Source organism: Rhinatrema bivittatum, chromosome 17 (genome assembly GCF_901001135.1).
Source record: "Rhinatrema bivittatum chromosome 17, aRhiBiv1.1, whole genome shotgun sequence".
Lineage (NCBI taxonomy): Eukaryota > Metazoa > Chordata > Amphibia > Gymnophiona > Rhinatrematidae > Rhinatrema > Rhinatrema bivittatum.
In genome coordinates, this window is record NC_042631.1 from 27,283,509 (window position 1) to 27,310,440 (window position 26,932).

The 26,932-nt window shown below is 42.0% G+C and overlaps 1 protein-coding gene across 1 annotated transcript in view; it reads left to right on the forward strand.

The window, feature by feature from the left end:
* The window catches only part of OTOG (otogelin), a 193,737-nt gene that overhangs the window by 79,632 nt on the left and 87,173 nt on the right, over positions 1–26,932 (forward strand). The window contains exons 21-30 of the mRNA XM_029583100.1: positions 1,374–1,417; positions 1,867–2,020; positions 10,368–10,475; positions 11,014–11,152; positions 14,241–14,375; positions 15,765–15,911; positions 17,128–17,247; positions 20,371–20,487; positions 22,431–22,587; positions 25,978–26,004. Of these exons, the coding sequence (XP_029438960.1) occupies positions 1,374–1,417; positions 1,867–2,020; positions 10,368–10,475; positions 11,014–11,152; positions 14,241–14,375; positions 15,765–15,911; positions 17,128–17,247; positions 20,371–20,487; positions 22,431–22,587; positions 25,978–26,004 (1,148 nt within the window). The remainder of the gene's footprint in view (positions 1–1,373; positions 1,418–1,866; positions 2,021–10,367; positions 10,476–11,013; positions 11,153–14,240; positions 14,376–15,764; positions 15,912–17,127; positions 17,248–20,370; positions 20,488–22,430; positions 22,588–25,977; positions 26,005–26,932) is intronic.

Genomic DNA, 26,932 nt, shown 5'->3' on the forward strand with positions numbered 1-26,932 from the left:
GAGCAGCTGAATGTACAAAGTCTCACACATGTTAGTCCAGCTGAAGCCAGCAAAGGGGAGGGTAAAAGGGCTTGCTGAGAGGATTGAAACTCCCTCAGGGGAGTGTGGGAGAGCAGACGTTTGTTAAGATATTCATGCATTTGAAGAGCAAGGAAAGTGTTTTAAAATTTATCCTGCTTTCAATTGGGAGCCAGAAAGGCTGTTACATGGTCGGTGGATTTATCCCCTACCAAGAGTTTAGTTGTGTGCTCTGCAATGGTTGGCGATGTTTGAGGTTGTAGTGTGAATGCCTTGGAAAAGGGAGTTATGGAAGTCAAGATAGTTGGTAATCAATGAGCGTATGACAGCAGCTAGGTAGTAGTTGCACGGGTTAACGGGTCTGGTGCAGATGTATAAAGAAAGTCTTTACCACACCTGAGATGCGGGTTTGCTTTGTAAGCCAGTGCTTGAGTTGTGCCCCCAGAGTGTGAATGGAATCTGGATTGTAAAGGAGTCCCTCACAAGGTTCGTAAAGAAGACGAAGGATGCCCATCAACTGACGCAGAAGAGTTTGGACTTGGAAGGGATGAGTTTGAATTGGTTTGCTAAGCCATAATGCTACTGCTGTGAGACAATCATTGAGATTAGCAGCAACCGTGGCTTGGGTTATCCCTTTTCTGACATAGAACAGGATGTTGTCAGCAAATTGTTGTCATTCAGTGTTGAAAGACTGGATGTAGTTGCAAATTGGGCAGATGTAAATGTTGAAGAGCATCAGGAAAAGCACCAAATGCTAGGGGACTCCACTGATGTGTATGACATGTTGGTCCATGAAAAGGAATGTGATCAGTTGATCGTGAGTAATGTGAACCATTCTAAAAAAAAGTGTCCTCCACCGTGACAGCCTGATTATAGGAACAAGTAAACTTCAGTTTTTTTATTCATCATTTCACAGCTTCCAGAGGGAAGTAGACCCAGCCATTTCACAATGGTGACACAGTGGCCAAATTTAGGTTGTGTACTTTCCAGGTACCAGGAGGAGTCCTGGTTGGTGGCCCCTGGTTGAGAACTGTCATTGCAATAGCTGGGCTAAACAGAAGTGGACGGAGGGTTTTAATATGAGGGAGAAACCCTGGTTAGTTGTGTAGAGGCAAGTTCTGATGGTCAGAAGCCCAAAGGACCTGAAGAAACTGCCAGCCTCTTCCCTCATAAAAGAAAAAAATTGAAGTCAAATTCTAATAGTCATAAGGAGAGAGAAAAATAGCCCTAGCCTCCTGCTGGCACCAGTTACCTGCAAGAAAAGAAATAAAAAACCAGTGACTACAGATAGAAAACTTTAGCAAACAACATAAAAACAAAAGCATGTCTAATTCCAACCTCTTTCCATCATGTAGCATTTGCAGAGGTGGAACAATGAACTGCGAGAGCCCCGGTGTCGGTAAGTGCAAGTACATGATGGAGACCCAGGGGGTTAGAAGCAGAGGGTAAACGTGCACTTCCTGAGCTGCAAAGGATTGTGAAATGGCAGTACACAAGGGTGAACTTGGCCAGGGTCTGATGAATGCACGTCTGAAGCCAGTGACACACGGCAGCTGGCTGCCCTTGGATTCTTCTTTGCAGCAGAAGCTCACATACTGTTGGCTGGAAGCTCATCTTAATGACCAGCTGGGTAACTTCCAGCCTGTCCTTGAGCACCAGGGAATAGTTATACTATCGACCGATTATGGCAGCCCTTGTCTTGATGTGTTCAAGCAGAACAAATAGAGTGGCGCCTAAACAAAACTTATTCTGTCTCGTTCTAAAAGTGCACCAGTCTGACAAAGAAAACATGCGAAATGAATAAAAGCCAAGTGCACAATTTGTTTTATTACATTTTGTGTCTTTCAGTGCATGATTGCCCAGCTGGTCAGATCTATTTGAACTGCAGTGATTCAGAAGCAGATACCGAACTGAGCAGAGAAAGAACCTGTGAGAACCAGCTTCTGAACCTCACCCTGTCTGCACATCTCCCGTGTCTCTCAGGTTGTGTCTGTCCACCAGGGTAGGTAGATAGGTGGTACTGCTTTACTTATGAGTGTCTAAGGAAAGTGTTTGTTTATTAAATGTTTTTGCTAGTGAAAAGGGCAGTTTTGATTGAGAAAAAACAAAGAAATGTACTATAACCACATTATACTGACAGTCAATGTTCTAGGTAATTAATTCAAATGATAATTGAATAATTTATTGTCTTCCTGTGCTAATGCACAGAATTTTCACTCTATTCCAGACTGTATTATATCAGTTTTGATGAAGCATTGGCACTGTGTGATACTGGGCTCCACCTTGCATAGCCATTGAAGCTGTGAGCAAATATTTCCATAGCCAGTGGGCTGTGACATAGTCATAAATTCTATTCAGTGCCTTGTCAACGTAGTCTTCTAGAGAAGCATGTGCATTGGTAATGTCAGAATAAAATCACAGTGAATCCTGTCATTGAATTCATATTGGCCCTTACACATCAATGCTTTCTTCTAAACATTGATGTATCAGCCCTGAGATCACGGGCTTAGGCTACAGCTGGTTTATCATGGCTTCCCTCCTCTCTTGGCGTGATGACAATGGACACATAATGAGTGCAATGTGGCCTACGACTTGGTGTAGAGAATGTGAAGTCTATTATCAGTGATCCATAAAAATGGCTTGTTTGGAAGGTCAACAATTATCCTAGAACATGATAGATTTTTCTAATGTAAATGAAGTCATAAGTGTTTTATTGTAGTACAACCAACATAAAAAAATGAAAAGCTATTTCAGATGCAGTTAAAACTGAAATATTTATAATATTAAACTGCGAGCACTAAATCCATTTTCATTTTTTCTATAAATTGTGAATTTTTACCTATTTAAACTTTGTAAATGTTATAGACTTTGCTAAATAACAGAGCAGCTCCCATTCCATGCTATAGTAACATAGTAAATGAGAGCAATTGGCTTGTCCAATCTGCCCAGTTTTTCCTGTCCTCACTGCTTAGGATATATTGCAGTTACCAATTGTAGAAGTTTGACCACTGGTAATATCACTTCTTATCCAAATTAAGTTCTTGTTATCTTCTCTATTGTCCTGAAGAGGACAGCATATAAATTCCCAGACTTAAACCAATATGCAGCCCCACTTCCATCCCATGTCTTACTACCAGCTAACCGCTACCAAAACGAGCAAGGCTATTGCTTGAACATCTGGCGATGTTGCTGGATGATACCTGTCCATTACCTACCTGTCAGCATTGACCTGGTTGGTATCTGGGGAAATAAGAACATAAGAACATGCCATACTGGGTCAGACCTAGGGTCCATCAAGCCCAGCATCCTGTTTCCAACAGTGGCCAATCTAGGCCATAAGAACCTGGCAAGTACCCAAAAACTAAGTCTATTCCATGTTACCATTGCTAGTAATAGCAGTGGCTATTTTCTAAGTCAACTTAATTAATAGCAGGTAATGGACCTCTCCTCCAAGAACTTATCCAATCCTTTTTTAAACACAGCTATACTAACTGCACTAACCACATCCTCTGGCAACGAATTCCAGAGTTTAATTGTGCGTTGAGTAAAAAAGAACTTTCTCCGATTAGTTTTAAATGTGCCACATGCTAACTTCATGGAATATGGGATGAGCTAGGTAAACTGAAAGTGGACAAGGCCATGCAGCCAGATGAGGTAATCCCAGGATATTGAGGGAGCTCATACATGAATTGGCAGGTCCACTGAAAGACCTGTTCAATAGATCCCTGGAAATGGGAGGGGTGCCACCCGACAGGAGAAGGGCAGTTGTGGTCCCAATTCAAAAGAGTAATAGTAGAGAGGAAGCTGGTTAGCTTCATTTTGGTGGTGGGAAAATTATTGGAGACTCTGCTGAAGGAAAGGATAGTGAACTATCTATAACTGGCTGGGTTGCTGGATCAGAGGCATTATGGATTCAACAGGGAAAGAAACTGCCAGACAAATCTTATAAGATTTTTTTCATTGGGTAACTAGAGTATTGGATTGAGGAAGAGTGATTGATGTGATCTACCTGGATTTCAACAAAGCTTCTGATACAGTCCCGCATAGGAGGATTATGAATAAAATGAGAAGCTTGGGAGTGAGTGCCAAGATGGTGGCATGGATTACAAACTAGTTGACTAATAAGAGACAGCATGTAATAGTAAATGGAATCTACTCTGAAGAGAGAACAGTGTTAAGTGGAGTGCCACAGGGTTCTGTTCAATATCTTTGTGAGCGACATTGTGGAAGGGATAGAAGGATACAGTTTGTCTATTTGCAGATTATACTAAAATCTGCAACAGAGTGGACATGCCTGAAGGAGTTGAGAGAATGAAAGTGATTTAAAAAAGCTTGAAGAGTGGTCGAAGATTTGGCAGCTGGGATTTAATACCAAGAATACAGACTCATGTGTCTGGGATGTGATAATCGAAAAGAGCTGATATGCTGAATGCTGATAGTATCTGGTGATCTGAAGGGGGTACAGTAATGTGACAAGGAGAAATCTAAAGCTAGAAGAATGCGGGCTGCATAAAAAGAGATATAACCAGTAAGGAAAAGGAAGTGATGGTTCCCTTGTACAGGTCCTTGATGAGGCCTCACCTGGAGTACTGTGTTCAGTTCTGGAGACCGTATCTCAAAAAGGATAGAGACAGGATGGAGGTGATCCAGAGAAGAGCGACCAAAATGGTATGGAGTCTTTATCAGAAGACTTATGAGGAGAGGCTGAAGGAGGCTGGAGGAGAGGAGGTGCACAGGAAATATGAATCAGACAGGGCCAGTGCAAGGGGATTAAGTGCCCTAGGCACCTTCTGCCCCCCCCCCCCCCCCACGGTTGCAGCCCCAACTCCTACCTCCAAGGGCCATATGCCGCCGCTCCCTCACCCCCTGTGCTGCCCCCCCAAATTTAAATAAAATAACCCCTTCATCCTCACAAAAACCCCGGGTGGTCCATCAGGGGGCCTGGGAGTGACCTGCCGCTCCTGGGCCATCGATTGCCACTAACCAAAATGGCACCTTTGTCCTTTAGCCCCTACCATGTGGCACGGGCCATCCATTGCCCCTACCATGTGACAGGGGCTGGCTAATGGCACCAGTAGCCCATGTCACATAATAGGGGCTAAAGGCCAGTGGCATTCCCGGGCCCCTGCTGGACCACCAGGGGTTTTCATGAGTCTTGGAGGGGAGGTCGGAAGGGTAGCATGATGGGGGTAAGGCAGGATTAGGCGAGGGCTAGGCAGAATTTTGAAGAAGCACTTTTTGCCCCTTCAAAATTCTGCCACCTGAAGCGGTTACTCACTCTGTCTCATTGGCTCGCGAGTGGCGACAGTGCCCCCTAATGGTCGACGCTCTAGGCTGAGGCCTAGCTCGCCTAGTGCTTCCACCAGCCCTGGATACAGATCTTCAGATACTTGAAAGTTTTAATGATGCACAAACTTCAAACAAACGCAAGGGTATGCCAGAAATTTTGGTTTTCTGTATGATTTGAGGAAACTTAAAGAAATGACAGAAGACGACACGAAAAAGCAATGCATGGATTTGGACAATACATTGAAGGAGATTCTCACAAAAACGACAGTACAAACCTTTTCTCTGTGTGTTATGAATATCCATCCATCAAGAAGCAAGAAGTGCATATCAAACCCTTAGTTTCTTAAGTCATCCAGTCCATCATGATTCTTTCCCAAATGCAGCAATCTCTGGGGGTACACTCTCGCAAGCTCTTTGGTTTGAGGGGGAGGGGTTCTGCCCTTGCAGATTCACCCTAGATGCCATATACTATGAGCAGTTGTTGGCAATCAACATTTTGCCTCTTCCTTCTATACCTCGGCAGCTTCTTCTGTATGATGCCTCCAAAGTGGGGAGCAGCCTGTTTCAATGAACATGCACCTTGCTGTCAGGTGACTAGAGGCCATGCGTTCTTCACATTACCAGCAAGTCATGGGGCTGGTCCCGTGTTCTGAGAAGACTGAGTGATCATAATCAGCTCGCACATTCCCTCAAGCAGTTTGCATTGTCCCCTTCACAGTCATGGAAAAAAGATTTTGCTTGCAAATTGAAAATCACAGCATTCCATCAGTAATGAAGCTGTGTTTCATCCAGGATGGTTATCGCTTCTTTATTCCGGGACCAAAAATTGCATCTCCTGGTGTTTATGTAATAAACAGGTGGCATACCAGATCAAATAACTTGTAAGAAGCTTAAATGAATTCCTGAAAGGTTTCTCAAAAGAAAAGTCATCACTTTGCAATTTACAAAAAAAAGGTAAAAGATTTAATGTCATCCATCAAATGTATCTTTCTATGGGCAGATACATTTGTTAGCAGCATTGTAAAAGCCTCCCTTCATGATAACAGGAGCTTGTGAATCACGTCTGTATTCCTACCAGCAGTACATGATGGCTGCATGCGTCTTAGCTTTTTTTGCAAAAGATTCACCCAAAGCATTGTACATCAGGTCAAACTGGATGTAGGCAGTAACAAATCATAATAGTATGAAGGGTCTCGGTCCCATACTGCAACTGAGACATTACATAGTAGCATAGTAATGATGGCAGAAAAAGACCAAATGGGCCATCCAGGCTGCCCAGCAAGTTTCCCATGGTAGCAACTGTGGCTCTGAGAAGGCCACCCCCATGTACATTGGTACAGAGTGTCACATTGGTAAATAGTGCAAATACTAGCACACAAATGTAGACATTACAAAGTGATACAAATATGTAATAAATATGGACATTAAAATCAGTACAGACAAAAATCAGCCTGAAGAATGGTATGATAAATGTCTGCATGTAGACTGCTGGATGAACTCCAGCTAGTAGCAGTCACATTGTGTGCAGCAGATCACCGGGTGTCTACAACTTTCAGAATCTCATCCTCCACTAAAGGACTGGCAAAAAAAACTGTACAAGCTGACCCTAAGATGGGCAGCATTTTAATGTCACACAGAGCTGCTGGCACCATTTTTCAAAGGATTACAGTGGGACGGGAGTGAATAGGCATCACTTCTGCTCTTTTCTTGGCCATGAACCCTTCATGAAGGGATAAGGGGAGACCACGCATATTTCTTGGGCTTGGGAAGTAGGTTGGAGGGGCTCGGGGAGGCTCTGGCTGGGCTCAGCTCAGCCCAGCCTGGTTGGCTCTGGCCCTAGTATCTTGGCAAGGGGTGATGGAGTTTGGAAGGCTCGGAGAGGCCCAAGAATAGCCAGGAAGTAGCACCGAGGGCCTGAGGAGGCCCCGTATCAGTTCTTTTTTGTTTCATTTTTTTTAAATGTTTGTTTTGGAATTCTTTAATCTTTTTGGACCTCCTTACCTGATGTCACCAGCTCTCCCACTTCTTTCCATTGCACTAACAAGCAACCCCTATGTGCCAGGCATAGTTGTATATTCCTTGGAAGCCAGCAAGACGAACCAAGAAGAAAAGAGAACTAAGCATGTTCAATTCAGTGTATGCACGCTATTCAGCATGCCTTGTGTAAATCCATGCTCACACTGTTTATCCAATGCATTTTGAGAATAGCATAAGTATCCTATTTCTGACTTTTTCTACTATGCACCTGCTAAATCTTTTGGCATTTCTTGTTATCCTGTTAAACCTTTTTGCAAGTTCAGTCTAAAACTGATTTTGTGAGTTTTCTTGTATATGCTTCATAACAGCACATTCTGAAGTTATTATTTGTATATGTTATTTGTCAGAACGAAGGTGGGGGGCCATGAACCAGATGAGTCATCGCATTCCTAAATGTTCCTTTATGCCAATTATTATTTAGGAGATCCTCTTGCCAGCCCTGCACAAAGTACAAAGCAGGCAGCTGTCTGATCTGAATCCAAATAAGCTGCTGCTATTATTAACTGGCAAAGTTGGATATACCTAATGATCCACTAGTTTTGGTTGAATTGCCTTCCTCATTAAAGGCCACTTCACCCGTAAAATTAACTTAATTTGGGGCCAGATGTACTAAAGGGTTTTTCCTATCTTCTGACTATGGGAAAATTGCTTAGTACATCTGGCCCTAATTAGTTATTAAGCTGATAATCTAATCTTAGAACCAATGTTTTCATTTCGGGGAAATCTAAAATGAAAAACCTAGGCACCTTTAGTTTGTCATGCATACAAGCGCTGTGATTCATTTGTGCACACGTGATAGACATCCACTGGTAGCAAACATCCAGTACTTTATATTTGCACCTTCTCAGCTGATTTCATGACAAAAATATGTCTGGAAAGGGAAACTCACAATGCTTTATCTAGTCCACTGAAAAGGTTTTACATGTTTCTAGTTGGCAGACATTTTCTACATCTCATTGTGATTTTGGGTCTGACGTTCATCTGCATTTCTGTGCTTGTAATAGAGGCTTACTGAACATCAAAAACTTCACCTTGGATATTATTGGAACCATTTCTTTTTAAGTATGGGTGAGCAAAGTGATATATTTTTTGCTGGGAATTTCTCGATTCGGGAAATCGACCTGGCCACCTGGCTTTTCAAGAAAGAGAATTGTTAGTGCTCCTTTGATCCAGTGTAATGTTACAGAGATGAAGCTTGCTCCTTGTCTTACCCTGCCCGTATGATGATTTTGCCTTTGGACATGGCCCGCTCAGCATGTGGGAATAATCCCATTTCTGTCAGTTGGTGATCGCCACCCGGTACGCAACGCTAAAGATAACATTCTACATGAAGTATTTCATTGTCATTTTATGTTTTATGCTGTTATATATGGTCTGGCATATGCCGTGCTGAACTTGCTGGATTCGTGGATTAGAAGCTGTAAGTGTAAGAAGGTATGCAGGAAATCCTAGTCCTTCTGATTTTATTGCTGGGTTGTAATCTCCTCCCCAGTTAAAGATCCATTAAATTAGGGAAGTGGGAAAACAACTAAGGTAATAAAATGTAATTTACAAAAACTATAAAGCTGTTATAAGGTATTTAATCTATTTTTTCTTAAGTGTCTCCTCCTTTTTGGATTTAATAATTTTGCAGCAAGCTGGAGCCTGTGGGGCAATGGGCTATTAAAACGAGTTCTTCTGTATGTTAGGCCAGCCAGCCAGAGGGATTTCTCCAGAATTACATCTGGACTTCAATGTAGAAGGCACTCAGTTTCATATTCCAGGATTTTTGGACACACAGTTCAGTCGTCCCATGTCTCCACCATGTCCCAGTAACCATTTTGCACTTAATCCTGAAATTCGTTCAACTATTTTGGTTAACAAAATAAATGCATTCACATCATGGGATAACTTTATGAGTGCTTAAGGGCAAAGCCTGCAGGTGATTTTTACCCACAGACTTTGTGCTGATTTTCAAAGTGAGGCATATCCGTTCATTAAAAATTATCCTAGGAAAGCTACCTGCACACATTTATAGCCACTAACTTGTGTGGATGCTTTTCTGGAGAAAACTTATACACACACTTATGAATGCAAAAGCATGCAAACCTTTCCCTGCCCCTAGCACCTTCTTTTCCTGCTGCTGGTAAAAGTGCACACAAAGAGGCCCTGCAAATGAACTTTCATCTGAAAATAGAGCAGGCAATTTTCAAAAAGTCCATTTCTATGAGCGAAGCACTGTTTTACCAAGAGATGTGGCTTTTAAAATTACCCTCTACAAGGGGTAATTTTAAAGGAATTATGCACATAAACCTCATTTATAGTCGTTTATCTGCTTTTGAAAATCAATCAGGGGCCTGTGTGTGTGTGTAAATGTGTGTGTGTAATTCAGTACTGCATGTACTTTTACATGCTCTGTGTACAGGCATTCTGGGGAGGGCAGGACTGGGGTGGAGTTGACACTTGTGTGCCTAGTTTTTGATTTAAAAAAAACTATGGAGGTAATTTTCAAAGGAGTTACGCATGTAAATGTAACATACTATCATAGCAATTTTCAAAAGCCATTTACTCAAGTAAACTGCACTTATGCAAGTAAATCCCATGGACAATTCAATGGCATATATTGTAGCAATTTTCAAAAGCCCACTTGAGTAAAGCACAGTTTTACTTGAGCAAATGCTTTTTAAAAATCAGGCCCTGTGCATGTAAGTTACAATGCACAAGTTATGCCCTGCTTGAAGCAGATGTAGCTTTGAACGTAGTAATTCATGTGCATACTCCACCAATTCCCTAAAATCCTCAGTAAGATCTGCGTGTACCACGTACCTGCATACTTTACTGCTCCGCGCACTGTTTGAAATTATCCTCCCTGTGTAAAAGAAATACAATCGATAGTTGCACGCCATAAAAAAAATTGATATATTATTGATCCAAATCCATCAGAAAGGAAATGACAAAGACCTACACATTTGCATTAATAAATGACATTTGCTAATGAATGCTGCTTTAAAAAAATCATATTTGTTGCCTTGTTTTTTTGGTAGCCTGGTTAAGTATGGGGATGAGTGCTTTGAGCCCAATGCGTGCCCCTGCTCATGGAGAGCTAAAGAATACTATCCTGGCGACATGGTGAATTCTTCCTGTTACACCTGGTAAGTGAATATTCTGTCTTGTAATATCAGAATCATGGGTGCATCTTAGCTTTCTTTTCTTTTTTTAAGCTGTCTTCCCATTTCATGACAGTTTGCTGCCAATTCAAAACAGACACCTGTTTTATTGTCTTTATGTTTACTTTATGCCAACATGTAATTGTAAAATTAATAGATAATGCAACATCTAAAAAGGGATTTTTAGAACTGATAGAGTTGTTCACATTAATGGATGCCCAGGATGGTATACTTTTTCCATTGATCTAGCCCAGAGATGGCCAACTCTGGTCCTCGAGAGCCACGGACAGGCCAGGTTTTCAGGATATCCACATGAATGTGGATGAGAGAGATTTGCATACAATGGAGGCAGTACATGATAATCTATCTCATGCATATTCGTTATGGATATCCTGAAAATATGGCCTGTTTGTGGCTCTCTAGGACCAGAGTTGGCCACTCCTGGTCTAGCCTGTGCACAATTCTGTTAAAGAATATAAGCAATGCCTTTGACATTGCTATTATTGATTGTACATGTTTTAAGTGTTTGCCAGCATGGAACATTTCAGTGCACCTTTCATCCTTGCCCATCAATGTGCACGGCATACGGGGATCGACACTACAGAACATTCGATGGCTTGGCCTTTGACTTTGTTGGAGCTTGCAAAGTTAATCTGGTTAAGGTGAGATATAAAAAGAATAAGTAAGTGAACAAACTCAGATGATAATTTCTTGGTTCCATTTGTGAAGTCCACTTTTTGTTTAATGTTCTTTAGTATTTTGTAATTTCCTTTAAAAAAGAAAAATTGTTTTCATTATTTTACTGAAAAGTCTCAGATTCAGTTTTTCAGCTCTAACTCAGATTATGGGCAACCTTTGATAGAACACAGATTGCTCACTTCATCTAATCCCAGGTAAATTCCTGATGAAATGCACCTGCTAAACTTCAAAGATAAAAAAAATAGTAATCTAATTAAAAGTCACTAAATAAAAATAAACCCACTGGCGGAGGGCTTTGCTGCCATCCTGGATCTTTGCAGAGCTCCCCATCTTCTTCTTGCCATAACTCATTTGCACAAAGGCAATTATCTGATGACAGTGTTGGGACAGTGAAGCAAGCCTTGCTGTAACATATGTTTGCTGCACATGTTAATGTTCAGTCATTTAGAATATAAACCTGTATTCAGACTTTTTGGCGATTTTGCATATTTGTTTCCTGAGTTTTATTTGCCCTAAATAGCAAGTTAGGATGTGCAATTAATAATTTTAATGGAAGAGAATTTAATAGGAAAAGTAATGTTAGGAGTGAATGGGCAGTTTTACGTAGCAGCACAGTAGAAAAAGACCAGTTGACCCAGCCTGCCCATTTATTCCTGTCCATACTGCCAAGGATATATCCCAGCTGACAGCCATAGAAGCTTGGCTGCTTGTAGGATATCACTCCTTATCCAAGTCAGTTTTTGTTTTATTCATTGGTTCTCTTCCATCCTGGTTAGATGAGCATACAAGATCCCATATTTAATCCAATAACTTGCCCTCATCTTACCACCAAGCTTTGTAAAATCTAAACAGCCACCAAAACTAGTCAGGCTGATTTTTTTTTTTTTCATTTCTTCCTCGCCTTAAGCTCAATGCACTCTAGATGACTTTCAAATAAATAGAACATAATAAATTCAAAAAACACATCCAGACACAAAACATATCATAGAACAAAACCACTACCTATAATTCCAGGACCATATCAAGGAAACAAACCTAAATATTATAATTTATTTATTTATTTATTTATTTATTTAACAATTTTATATACCGACCTTCATAGTAGATTACCATATCGGATCGGTTTACAGTTTAACAGAGGGAAAAAACTAGAGTAACAAATTCACGTAAACGAAAGATAACCAAAGCAGGAATAAGTCAAAGTTACAATCAACAGGGGGCGGGAACTTGGAAGCTTGCAACAAGCTGGAAAGAAGAAAGGCCAGTAAAGTAATCCAATACCCTCTAGTCTATGCAAACCCATTCACATATTCCAATAAATAAATTATGCAATCCTTATTCCACTTTGAACATACACGACCCTAATGCTGGAGAGGGATTCGTAACATGTGTCCCCTGAATCCCCATGGCCTTGCTAGTAGTATCCAGCCACCACCAACACTGACTCGTTTGTTTTCTGAAGAGTTGTAACCTGGCTTCCCTATGGCCTGCAGTATCACTAGGTTGTGCTTCCGTTCTCCTACCTTTCTTTTCTTCTTAATATCTCTCCCCATGCCTCTGCTTTTCAGGGAGTGAAGGGTGGGTTTTAACCCCCAACCCTTTGCCCAGTTTCTTTTGTAGTACAATGCCATATACCCTATTTGATTTCTGGCTTCACCTTTACATCTTTTCCCCTATGGATTCTCTGTGCTCATCCCAGGCTTTCTTGTATTGCGTTACTATTTATGTTTTTACTATTGGGAGTCCATTCAGTGCATCCACCACCCTTTCCACAAGGAAATATTTTCTGATGTTGCCCCTGAGTCTGCTCCCCTTGATTCTCATACCATGATCTCTTGTCCTAAAATCATACTTTCCACTGAAAAACCTTTTCTTCTTGTGTGTGATTTATACTTTTCAGTTATCAGAATGTTGCCATCCTCTCCTCTCCTCCAGGGCACACACATTTAGGTTATTTAATCACATCTCATATGACAGGGGTGGCCAACTCCAGTCCTCAAGAGCCACAAACAGGCCTGGTTTTCAGGATATCCACAATGAATATAGATAAATACTGTAAAAACACCACATCCTGCATCCTCAGCTTTGTTTTTATGCCTTTTCCACACCAACGACTCCTCAGCTGCACAAATGTCTGTATTTAATTGCGATGCACATAACATGCCACTGACCACGGGGTGCTGCACTGCTGTCCGTGTCCTGTACCTCACGGTCCCGGGCCCAGCACTGGGGCCTCCCATCAGAGTTCCTGGTGTCCTGCTCCTCCGCTCCATCCTTCTGCCTTGAGTAAGGTCCCATATAAAACTCACCAGCTTTGTAGAGCCAGCGCCCAGGACTGGTGACGCCGGCACTGCTCTAACGTAAAAGGAAGCTCACTCCTCTGGGCAGGTGCCTGAGCAAGAGCACTGTGTCTGGCTGCTCCTGTTTCCATCCAGTGATTGATACCCAACCTGCTTCCTGACCTTGCTTTCGGTTTGGTTCCTGCACTGATCCGGGTTTGCCTCCTGTTCCTGAATGGACTCCGCCCGCCTCGACCTTGCTTGTCTGACCACTTCTCTGCCTCACAATTCTGTACCGGGCTGTGGCCCTGTCAGTGGTCCCAGGGTCCACTCCCTCAAACCCGTGACACTGGGAAAGGCACCTGAACCATGAAAACACCAATAAAAATGATTTTTGGTACCTCCAAATTAGCTAAAAAATTAACACCTAAATTTAGAATTTATAAACACCTAGAATCAGCTGCTCTGTTTATAAGCTTTCAGGAGAACAGATTTACATTTTTTGATTGCAACCACTTGGATAATTTCCTTGAGAGAAAATATATTGTGACAATTTTTCTGTCTGGGAGCTGGGATATCTTGGGGCAGGAGATGTTAAATGGTCCTTAGACTGTAAGATATGGCTAGTGAGAGCATTTCTATAATTCAAGAAAATATTGTCTGGTTCTAATGACAACTTTATTTGTCAGACAGTAGTTAGACAATGGCTTATAATTAGGGTCACACTGTAGCAATGACACTGTTAAGAGACATGTTTTGTTTTACTTCACAGAGCACATCAGATACCATTTTTTCTGTCACTGTAGAAAATGTGAACTGCTTCAGTACTGGAATCATTTGCAGGAAAGCTGTTTCCATTAATGTTGGTCAGTCATTCATTGTATTCGACGATGACACCGGAAGCCCGGTAAGTTTTCACTTATAAGAATGAAAATGGACAATAGTTGATAAACTCCCAGTGCAGCTATCAAAAAGAATCTGTATAATTTGGAAACAGTTATTTCTTTAACCAGTATGCATATTCTGAAAGCTATCTTGAAAATGCAAATGGAAAATTGTATTTTAATACAATACAATATGAGTCTGTAAATTGCAAATATATTTTTATTGATGCTGTCTGGCAATTTTAACAGGGTTTGTATGTTCTGTTCTGAGAAGTGTTATTATAGCAGAAAGCACAGCCTGGTGTTTTAATGCTATTAAAACAGCATTAATGTGTCGAGCTCATTATTAGTATTGATTGTATTTCAGCAGTAGTTTAAGTCACAAAGTTCATTAACGTTCATCAAGATCAGTTCATAATGCAGTACCAGTACTGGGTTACATTAACAGATTTAATCACTTTTATTAACAGTCTAGAAAAGAGATATTCAAAATGAAAATATGAATGTTGCTGGTTAGTACGTAAGAAATCTGACATGAGGCTAACATATTATAGGACTTAATTACCAAGAATTGTTTTCCATTGGTCCATTGTGTAGCAAAACATTTAGAAACATAGAAACATCACAGCAGAAAAAGACAATATGGCCCATTTAGTCTGCCCATCTGTCCAATTTATCTAGCCCTTACAATTCCCATCACTCCCTCAGAGATCCCTGTATTTATCCCATGTTTTCTTGAATTCAGATACTGTTTTTTGTCTCCAGCACCTCCACTGGGAGGTAGATGTGAATCGGTTATTTACTCTTTCTGATAATAGAAAGACTAGGGGGCTCTCCATGAAGTTAGCATGGGGCACATTTAAAACTAATCGGAAAAAGTTCTTTTTCACTCGACGCACAATTAAACTCTGGAATTTGTTGCCAGAGGATGTGGTTAGTGCAGTTAGTGTAGCTGTGTTTAAAAAAGGATTGGATAAGTTCTTGGAGAAGTCCAATACCTGTTATTAATTAAGTTGACTTAGAAAATAGCCACTGCTATTACTAGCAACGGTAACATGAAATAGACTTAGTTTTTGGGTACTTGCCAGGTTCTTATGGCCTGGATTGGCCACTGTTGGAAACAGGATGCTGGGCTTGATGGACCCTTGGTCTGACCCAGTATGGCATTTTCTTATGTTCTCTGTAAAGAAATATTTCCTAAAATTACCCCTCATTCCAGACCCTCCTTCCTGTTGATAGAGGCCTGCCTCCTGTGGGCACTATCATTATTGTATCAGTTATTTCTAGAAAAGACTTGTTCATATTCAGAGTCATGAACATTCTTGTAGGACAAACTGGTATGTATTATGCATTATGAACCAAAAGTGACCTATTTCTTAAGCCTTATATTTGATATCTATTGCTTTAAACAGAGTCTCTCCAGTTTAATAGATAAAACTCAAAACATTCACATATGGCAAGCTGGATTTTTCACCTTTATTCATTTCCCTAATGAATATATAACCATTTTGTGGGATCAAAGAACAGCTGTCCACATACAAGTTGGACCTCGATGGCAGGTAAGCAGTAATGATAAACAGGTAATATTATTGTATTAAGGGGCCGATGTGCTAGCCTATGACATTTTCTGCAGATTAGGAGCCCAGTCGGCTGAAATGTTGCTATGCAGAATTGCACGCCTCAGCCAGGATGTCACACATTCCCGGCTGTGGCTGGCCCAGGATCCATGCAGCAGCTGGGGGAGTTAGAGAGGATTTGCAGCCCCCCCCCCCCCTCCAGTGTATAAGAAACAGAAATTCCCATGCGGATCCACTGAGGGTGAACCATGATCCCTTTGTGAGCTGTAAATGTATTTTTTAAAAAACGCCCCATAAGAAGCTTTACCTCTTCAAGCCCTGCCCTCTTGCTCCCCAAAATGAACGTAAATGTTCCATTTGGGTCCCCCTCTGCCCCCCCCAAAAGCTTACCCCATTGAAAGAGTGATCTGGGTACAGGAGCCAACCCACTTGATCCTGTTCTGCTGGTGCCAGCTTCCAAACTGACACTGGCCGACCCCCCTCCCCCCCCCCCCCCCACACACACACAGATAAGCAACATGCAAAGGGGGGTCATGAGGTCAGCCAGTTCCATTTTGAAACCTGGCTTCAAATGAGGGTTGTGAGTGGGAATTGCTCCCCCTACCAGAAGAATGCCCCTTCAATTGGATAAGCTTTTGGGGGCGAGGGGCCAGAGGGGCTCCAAATGGAAAATTTACATTCATTTTGGTGAACGAGGGGGCAGGGCTTCATAAGGAGCATTTTTAAAAATATACACCTGGGAGCCTTTTAAAATCCGTGCTGCCCGTGCCAGCCCAACCTGTGCAAGTATCTCCTGGCTTTGGTGCACATAGGACCTGTAATTTTTTCCTGAGGCAATGGAAGTCAAAGTTTACTTGCCCAAGGTCACAAGGCGTGGCAGTGAGACTTGGACGCTGGCCTACCTGGTTTGCAGCCCACTGCTCTAACCACTAGGCTACTCCTCCACGAAAAATGAAAACCAAAATCATAAACCAGATTTCTGTGCACATCCTTAGCACAGAATCTTATTCATTAGCTCTCATCCTGTTATAATTGAGATTTTTCATAAATGGGTGTGATAGGGATGGGGGAACACTGTATGCATTAACCCTTTCCAGTCTAGGAAGCACTAGGAAATTTGTATTAGTATTCAAGATCAGCAAAATGGTAAGTCACTGATTGACGACACGAGGAAAATGATATTTTCATTCTTTCCCAGGGAGTGCTGCGTGGACTATGTGGAAATTTTGATTTAAAAACAGTAAACGAGATGAGGACGCCGGAGAATTTTGAGTTAACAAACCCGCAAGAGTTTGGGAACAGCTGGGCCACTGTAGAGGTAATATATTGTATTAGAAAAAGAACAGTTGTAAGAGCTGGAACAGGATCGGGCCTGGATTTAGACAGAGGCCACAGAACTGAAGCAAATGCCTAAGGCAGCAAATACTCGGGTTGAAGAGGAGCCACTTGCTTTAGGTCTCTAGGGTGGGAGGGAATCCTCCTCCACTCCTCATTCCACAGTCCTGTCTATGGGTGCCAAAATCTTAAATCCGACCCTGCACAGGATACTGCTGCATGCCAGTCTTGGAACCAAATATTTAGTAGCGGTAATTGAAGATGGCAAAAACATTTTGAACACAACTTTCAAACAACTCCGTGTGGCTGCATTGTTTTTTCTTTTCTATTATTGAATATGGGGAAGAGAATGGGAAGAACTCTAAGCTTACCCCCAAGAGTTTACTCCTCCTCTCCATTCTCAGATGATCAGGTCCATTGTGCAAGGTGCTCTGATGAACATTGTATGGGATATCGCTTCTGGGTCTGGCCTGGGAGTAAATGCCCAGCCTGAGCTGGAAGCTACACTAAGGCCCGGTTAAAGAAGTGCCCTCCACTCTATAGCAGGGTGGGGGTGAGGGGCCATCATGGAGGCAAATAGGCAGGAGACAGTGCTTGCAGGTGGATTGCAGATGCCAGCAAGCTCTGTGGAGGACTGTCCTGCACCGGAAGGAACCCTTCCCTTTCCCTTATCACATCTACATCGGAAGTGACCACAGTGAGAACAACCTAGTCCATGGATTGCTCCACTGACAAGTACCCTGAGGTGTGTGGCTAGAAATGAGGAGCTTCACCGGGGATCTGAAGATGGCCTTCAGCCAGCTCAGGAGTGGAAGAATGCACCGGAAGAGCCAGGGCACTCCATTTGGGCTGCCCTGACTGTGCTTGAAAAGTTCCTTTTCAATTTATATCAAGTTGTGTCTCTTTCTGTGACTTCTTGGCAAAGCAAGGTCATCAGGAGGAATTTCTGGTCCTCCGCTCTGAAAAACTGTGGAGAGTAAAATAGAATGTATCAAAAAAGCCAGTTTATCCCTAATCCAAGGTAATGGGATTACCTATAAGAATCTAGAAATCCTTAAAATCCAAAAAAGAGGGCTCAATTTAAGATTCTTGACATTTCCTGGTCCACTTGAATTGCAACAAGAGACATATTCAAGAAATATCTGTTGGAAATCCTAGGCCTTCCTTCAGAAATGATCCCACCAGTGAATGGTTATTATCTTCCTTTTTCGGAAAAAGCTGGTTTGAGACGCCAATACCAAAATTGGAAACTAAATTGACTCTAGATAGTTTAGACCTGATTGATCATCTTGAGAGATTAATTAGTATGGATGTATGACCAGCAATACTTTAGTTTTTCATCAGGACAAGTCACTGACCTTGAATCTTTATTTTTGCTATTGCTTGAAAGCATTTCTTGGCTTAAGAATAAGTATCTTTCCAGATGTTTCTAGAAGTACCCAAGATCGTTGGAGAACTTTATTGCGCTACATTCTAAACTGAGTCCATTGGGAGCTGAGATGCTTCTTGGGTACCCGTGTAAATTTTTAATAAGGTACAAAAATACTAGGCGACATTTTTTTTTCAGCCCGATTATTTTAGAATTTGTATCAAATGTATTCAAGAGGAAGGGGAAGGGAGAAATAAGCAATGAGTCGGGTGGGTAGCTTCTCATATACGATGGTGTGCAACATCTGATCATCCTTTAATATGGTACATTTTGCTTGAAATGTTCCTGCTTTTCTTTTTTTTTTTTTTGGATCTTCCAGGATTTGAGACCTAATGTAGATGCAGAATCACAAATTGTTATTGGGATCTATTTGGTGGAATGTTTCTTTATCTTTGTAATTATTTCAGGCAATTCTGTCTCTTGTTTCTATGACCTGCTTGTTAAGCTTTAATATAAAATACAGTTTTAAAAAGTGTTTATATAGAATAAGTATGATTCTTCAGGTTAAGAAAAGTTGATGGTGGGCTCCTTATCAAAGCTATGATTTATTTTGTGCTGGAGACTTTAATAAAAGCTGACTGCTGGAAAACTAACTGTGCTCATTGCCATGAAGCCTCCAGAATAGAAGCTTTTTAAATTCAGATTTCACATCAAAGGATTAAGTCTATTCTGCCATTGTCCATCAAGAAACACTGAAAGAACAGTGAGCTCCTATCTTGATATGTGGTCAATTTTTTATACTGGTCAGAATTTAGATGTATTTCTGGATTTCTTCTGCCTGGTAGAATACCTTCTTTCTTCATTCCTGGTAGAATACCATAGACCCTTCTTGATCTCTGAAATCCCTCTTCTTTTCAACTAGGGAATCCTTTGTGCTTATCCCATGCTTTTTTTGAATTCTGTTACTGGTCCTGTCTCCATGACCTCCACTGGGAGGCCTTTCCATGCAGCTCCCACTCTTTCCGGGAAGATGACAGAATCTGGTTCCTGCTCAGTTAAAATGTGGCCCTAATTTGCTGCTGACAACATGGCTGATAGGACCTCAGCCTTGCCGTTCTTCCTCTCCTGTCATGCTCCTAACCACCACTTCCAGAGCATCAAATCAGAGACTGGGGTATAACGATTGGATGAAAAAAGGAAACCAAGGACCCATTAGACATTTTACGGCATTCCCAATTAATTAAAATGTCCTTTGATATTTTCAGTGTTGGCCATGTAGTTTTTCTCCCTAACTACATTTCATTAAAGGATGCCTTCCTACTCTTGATAATTTTTACTTCAACCGTCAGTAGGAATCATTGTATTTTTGCAACAAAATTTGTATGTTGCTTAATGCTATTTTTATTTACCTTTAACTCAATCAACTGTACCAGTTGTAGTGCAAATGTCTGTCAGTATACGATGTTTTTATAAAATTAAGATTTCTGAGTAATAGGGCTACCATATAGCTCTGTCTACAGGGAGAGGTGGAACCAGTCCTGATTTAGCTCTCATTGCATGCATGAACTTCTAGTTCCAAATTCTTAAGAAACAAAAACTACATATCTGTGCATCTAATGAGTGGACAATAATTGGCTCAGTCTCTCCCTATAGACATGGATGTATACAGTAACTCAGTAACCATTCTTTATATCCAGGTCCCCATCAGCTTAAGTAATGCAGTCCTCTCTCATTCAGTGTGCTGATAGCTCTGACATACGGAACCCCTGCACTATGAATCCTCTTAGAGAGCCGTTTGCTAAAAAGGAGTGTGGCATATTGTTAAGTGACTTGTTTGAATCCTGCCATCCTGTGGTGAGTAACCCTGAAAAATGCAAAATTTAGCATTCTTAACGAAAAGCATGAATTCTCTAGCCGTGTTAGTGTAAATTACATGGAAACTTCACTGAGCAAAATAACAAAGGACAGAATGGGAGAAAGAAGGCTGGGGATAGAAAGCCAGAGGAATAAGAGAAGGCAGAAATGAGACTTAGCATTGTGTTGACAGCTTGCTCAGTTTTGCTTTTAGATTTTGGGGTAGATTTTCAAAGGGATACGGGCGTAACCCCTGAAAACCTATCCCTGCCTCCCCCTGCGTGCGCTGAGCCTCTTGCATAGGCTCAGTGGCGTGCACAAGCCCCGGGATGCATGTAAGTCCTGGAGCTTGAAAAAAATGGGCGTTGCGGGGGCGGGGCGCCGGCCCGGGGGCATTCCAGGGGCGGGACCGAGGCCTCCGGAACGGCTACCTGGCCGGGGGATGGAGAGCCGGTGCGCGCAAGTTACGCCTGCCCGGAGGCAGGCGTAACTTCTTCAACAAAGGTCGGGGGGGGTTTAGTTAGGGCTGGGGGGTGGGTTAGATAGGGGGAAGGGAAAGGAAGGTGCAGGGGGTGGAAGGAACGGAGGAAGGCTGCTCGGCTCAGCGTGTGCAAGTTGCACAATTGTGCACCCCCTTGCGCGTGCCGACCCTGGATTTTATAACATGCGCGTGGCTGCGCGCGCATGTTATAAAATCGGGCATAGATTTGTTCGCGCCGAGTTGCGCGAACAAATCTATGCCCGCGCACATGTTATAAAATCTGCCCCTTTGATTTTCTCTATTCACACATTTCTGTCTGTCTGCTGTTCAACCAACAGAAGTATTTCAAATACCTGAACTGTAGTGCCTAACAATAAATTATGATAACAAATAGAAAGTTATGCCTACCTATTGTAATATAAAAGCAATTCATGGCAAACACTACATTTCTTAACCTTCAGGCACTTGACAGTTTAAAGGACACTGTGAAAGTTTTCCATTGAATATCTGGGTAGCCCTTTGCTATTTTTTTGTCACCTATGTTAATAGACTTTGCATAATTATATTTTTTTGGCTTTTTGCCTGACATTGTTTTTATGAACCTTTTGGGCTATAGCGTGCCCTGCTGCAGTGACTGACGGTATTCACACCTGGGTTACAGCAGCAAAAAAAGATGCAGATTGAAGCAATAGAGTCAGCAGCAGCCCCACACGACGTGGTTGAGCAGAATGGGCCAGTCCTTTGCTTCAGTTTGCATCTCTGTACTGCTAGGGACTTTCATATTCCCAACACTGAAAGCATTCCTTTAAAATAACTGAAGGGGAAATTAACATTTCTTTTATTTAGATTTCCAATGCAGTGCTCTGCAGTATTAATTATGGACCGAATGAGCTGAAGTGCAAAGTTTGCCACATCTTATTGATTGTTTTAATAACATTACCTACCTAGGCCTTGGAAGTGCTGCTGAGTGGACAGTGGCAGGATAAGGAGGGGAATAAAAGCCAAGTCCTGTAACATGAATAGTCCGTAAAGAACTGTCTATAGAGATGCCTCTTTATAGCTTGGCAAAAGACTCTATTGCAGCATTTGACATGTACTGGAGACTATGAGAGTAACAAAAAAAAAGGGATAGATCCGAAAGTCCTTAAAATGCTTTATTGTAATGAAGACAAGTTTCTCAAAAATTGCCCGACTCTGGCCGAGACTATGAGAGCCAAAAGGAAAACAAAATATGAATAATCATGCATACTGGCTACCTGGGGAGAGATGAATAGAATAAGAACTGAGGCTTAACATGCAACTATAAATGGAGCAAATAAGTAATGATAGTATATTTAATCAACTAATTTGATGTGCTAATCACTGTGCCATCTAACACATTTAGGGAAAGATGTTTAAATATCCATGGAGACAGAAATCATAATTTTGTCTCAGTAGTGTGCATGCTTTTTTTTTTTTTTAGGTTGATGTTACCTGGTTTTATTCAAACTGCCTGACAGACACATGTGGCTGTAATCGAGGTGGTGACTGTGAGTGCTTCTGTACTAGTGTGTCGGCCTATGCGCACCAGTGCTGTCAGCATGGGATCGCCATTGACTGGAGATCTCCGAGAGTTTGCCGTAAGTATCCTGTACATTTTTTAACATTGTGTGGAGCAGAGGATAACATTAAAAGATGTATTTCTTTGATTAGTACCTAGCTAGAATAATCATACTTTATGTAGGTGTTCATAAAAATGATATAAAAATCAACAAAGAGGGATTTTGAACTGGCCTTGTGGTTCAGACCTTAGCAATGTGCACTGTGGAGCAGGGTATTCTGGTCCGTTGGGGGCCAGTCAGATAGAGGTAGTGGACTCGGGCTTAGGGAAGGACGGAAATCAGCTGCCACTAATGTTGTGGACCTTGCTAAGGGATCCTTAGAGCCACCTGGGCATGGAGGCAAGGGCAGCTAGGGGAGTGGCAATTGATTTCCCCGCCTCCCTAATCCCACTGCCATGTGACTAGTCCCAGGAGACCATGATCCCCGCTCTACAGTGCACATTTTGAAATCCCTCTGGAGGATGTGCCTTGGACACTAAGTCATGTTGTCTGAGGAGGGGAATTTAAAGATGGAAGATGAAGAAGCTGAAAAAGGCCATTCCCTCACTGTTATGAAGAAATTCAAAGCCTAACAATATTTAATGAGAATCAACGTTTGAAATTAAAGCGAAGGCATGTGAAGCCCACTTAATTCCAAGAATTGCATGATAATCCCCCTACCACAAAAGAGCAGAGGTTTCCCAGAACGAAAGGCTATTTTAATTTGCACAGCACAATTTGATCTGCTCTTCTATTCTGAGTTATTGCGTAAAGGGTCCTTCTTGATCGTGCCCTGCGTCAGGATTGTGTATGGCGGCTGCAGGAGGAGACAGATTCCTAGAACTCATCTAACATTTACAAAACACTTGCCTCCACGCCTGAACCTTTACTTTTATTCTTGCAATAGATCTGCTTCCCTCACTTTTATTGTTCTACGTCGGTGAGGTTAAACCCGTTGTTCTCTCGGGCTTGTGGTGTGACTCGGTTAACCACAAAAAATTTTAAATCCAGCCAGCAACTACAGAGCTGTAACATCAAATTTAAAGAATAGCTCTCCCCCTCATCCTACCCACTCCCTTTAACCTCTCAGTAATGCCTGTCTTTACTATTTGTCTTTTTAATCAAAAATTAACCCCTACATAAATAGGCTGAGGTTTCTTATTTCTAATATAGCATTGGTTCTTGCCTCCCCAGCTGCAGTTTGATTGACCAAGGTAGTCTACTCTCATTGCAGAAATGGAGCTCGGATTTGTTCAGTTTCCAAGCGTGCAGGAAGACATCTAGTAACGCATTATTGGAGTGATAAAACAAGAGGCAAGGGGGCGGGCTGTTTTGGATTCACAGAATATCACCTATTTAATGTAGTGCTAGCAGCTGGAGGTGAAATATTGCTTAAGTGCGCTGTTATTGGGAAAGTTTTCATACCCATCTCCTAGGCAGATAGCACTTTGCCTGGGGAAATTCACCCGTCTGCCCTCAGAATGGTTAAACGCTCAGGCTTCAGAATGCATTTCCTTTTAGCCAAATTAAAAAGGGGCATTCCGGGGGAGGGGAGGGAGAAGGGACATGCTCAGGTCAGGGGAGTAATGAATGGCATTGAGAAATCTGCAGGTGTAATGTTCTGCCTTCCTTCCGCCTGCAGAAAACGTAGGTACAAAGTCTGCGGAGACATTGGTGCCTGTGCCCCTGTGGGAGCAAATTCTTACAAAAGAAAACTCCTGCGCTCTAAAATTGCCTACCAGGTCTGTGAGTGCCCTAAGGCTTTGCACCTAGACAGGCTTCTGAAAATGGTCCCCCGAATGACTTTGGCTTAATTTTGTTACGATACAACTAAACAGGAAAACATTTAAGAATTAGAGCCATTAAGAAAGTTAGAATGGACCTTCATACTAAGCACTACTGGCTCTATAAGCCTTCATTGCTGTATGATTAATCATTGGTACCAAATTCAAAGTTCAGGATATGTGTGTATATATATATATATATATATATAATTATTTTTAATTTCTTATGCAAATAACAGAGCTTTTCATAAATATTTCATAAAGTATCTGGTGCAACATTTCCCATCAATCCCAACACGCGCCGTATTTCGAGATGAGCCTCTGCTTCTGGGGATGGTCTTGTGCAATACCAAATACATTCTTATAGGGGGAGGGAAGGGTAATGTCTTTGTACAGTGTAGTGTTTGTTGATTTTATGATAACTGTAAATATATTGTTATGTAACTTACCTTAGGCAACAAATAAATAAATAATAAATAAACAAGAGGTTCCATGAACTAATTTGCCCTGGATGGGGGAACCAGGTGGATTTCTACCTGGTTCACATTTCCAGAAATTCAGGGAGTCAGTCACTTAATATCCAGGGCAAAAATCCACAGGTTGTTTTTTTTAAGGTTTATTTTTTAATGATAGGTAAGTTAAAAAAATAAAATACTGTTTTCCCCAACTGTGCCATTTAAAAATATATTAGGTTCTGCAGATGAATATGAAATTGCTTATCTGTGGACTTTCCCCCCAAAATTTTACACTCCTATTTATATTATATTGGTGCCTTATATAAATAATTCAGTAGAAATGAACAGGGATGTGCAGAGCAAAATTTTATGTTCATATTTCTTATGTCCGAAAGGGGGTCCCACTTGCGGCCAATATGGACATAAAAAAAATCCAATGAGTTGGGTATATGTACATATGTGCAAAAAAAAAATTTAAACCCCCTCACCCTCCTTAATCCCCCCCCCCCAGACTTACCACAACTCCCTGGTGATCGAGCGAGGAGTGAGGACGTCATTTCTGCAATCCTTGGCGAGAAGCATGTGACGTCGGCGGCACGTCGAGTGACGCCGGCGTCATGTGATTCCTGGCGAGTTCGCGCCGGACGGCTCGTTCGGCCCAAAAAGAACTTTTGGCCAGCTTGGGGGCCCCCCCAAGCTGGCCAAAAGTTCTTTTTGGGCCGAACGAGCCGTCCGGCGCGAACTCGCCGGGAATCACATGACGCCGGCGTCACTCGACGTGCCGCCGACGTCACATGCTTCTCGCCAAGGATTGCAGAAATGGCGTCCTCACTCCTCGCTCCATCACCAGGGAGTTGTGGTAAGTCGGGGGGGGGGATTAAGGAGGGTGAGGGGGTTTATATTTTTATTTTGGCTCAACAATCGCGATTTCCCACATATCCAACATATCTATGTTGGATATGTGGGAAATCCGATCGTTTATGTCGAATCAATTTTTTAAGTTAAAAAAAATATGAGTAGCGTTTTACTAATGCTGTCAATCCGAATGCACACCCCTAGAAATGAACAGAAGCAGCAGAGTGAACCAAATTGGCAGGTGGATATGTTGCATGCTTTGCATATTTTGGGGGTCTGGAGAAACTTTATGACAACTAAGTGTAACTTATTTTTCTCCCCCTTTTTTTTTTTAGCTTATGACTGCGAATACTTTAACAAAGGTGAGCAGTTGGCTACTTTGATGATATTGTAGTGGTGTCAATCACAGATGCACAGTTTCTAGAATGAAAAGAACTATCAAAGTTAGCTTTGGGTTGAAAATGATCTTCATCAGTACTTGTGTTTTACCCCAGATCCATCCATATTCATGTTCCTGAAGTTATGTCGCATTGTAATTGTGCCTAGTGATGGTGCTTACAGACCCCATCATGTTAGCACCTTTACAACAGCAACATGGTTCATCCTTTAAAACAGAAATGTTGCTTTTTTTATCCTTAAATGAATCATAGATTGTAAAAAAAAAACAAAAAAAAAAACCCGTTTGAAATCTTTCATTAGAATTCTTATCTGTGATACAGAATGGCAAAATTATTACTGAAACAACTTATATTTCTCCTGGGAGTTTCCTCCTGCTCCTTTTGTGCCTTTGGCTCAGTCAGAACCAGTATGTCCCCCGCACCTCTTCCAGAGTACCTGGTCTGGTCTGTACAGAAATGTGCTGGGCTGAGGGCCGTGCGCCACGGCTCCTTCAGGAGTCCTGCCACTAGGTGTCACCCTTCTGTGGTCGACGTGGCTCCCCTTCCGTAGCATCCCCGGCCCCAGCCAACCCAGGGAGAGGAAGGCTCAATTCTGGGATCGAACCAAAAGCCTTCCGCTGTGCACAGCCTCTGGGCCATATTGTGTTAGTGATAAAGAAACCTGCCAAAGCAAAGATGTGAATACAGCAAAGACAATCAGTTTTGAGCACTGTTTTTGCCTTCCTTTCTTTCCTTTGGCAATAAGAGTTTGCAAGCACTTGTAAAGTGCATCTTTTACTCCCAGAAGTGTGTACTGGAGGGGGTCACTTTGAGGCAGCGTCCCTGATTTCCATGGGTCTGTGGATGGAACTGTTGTAATCCGCACTGAGCAATCTGTTTGATTGAAGAGCAC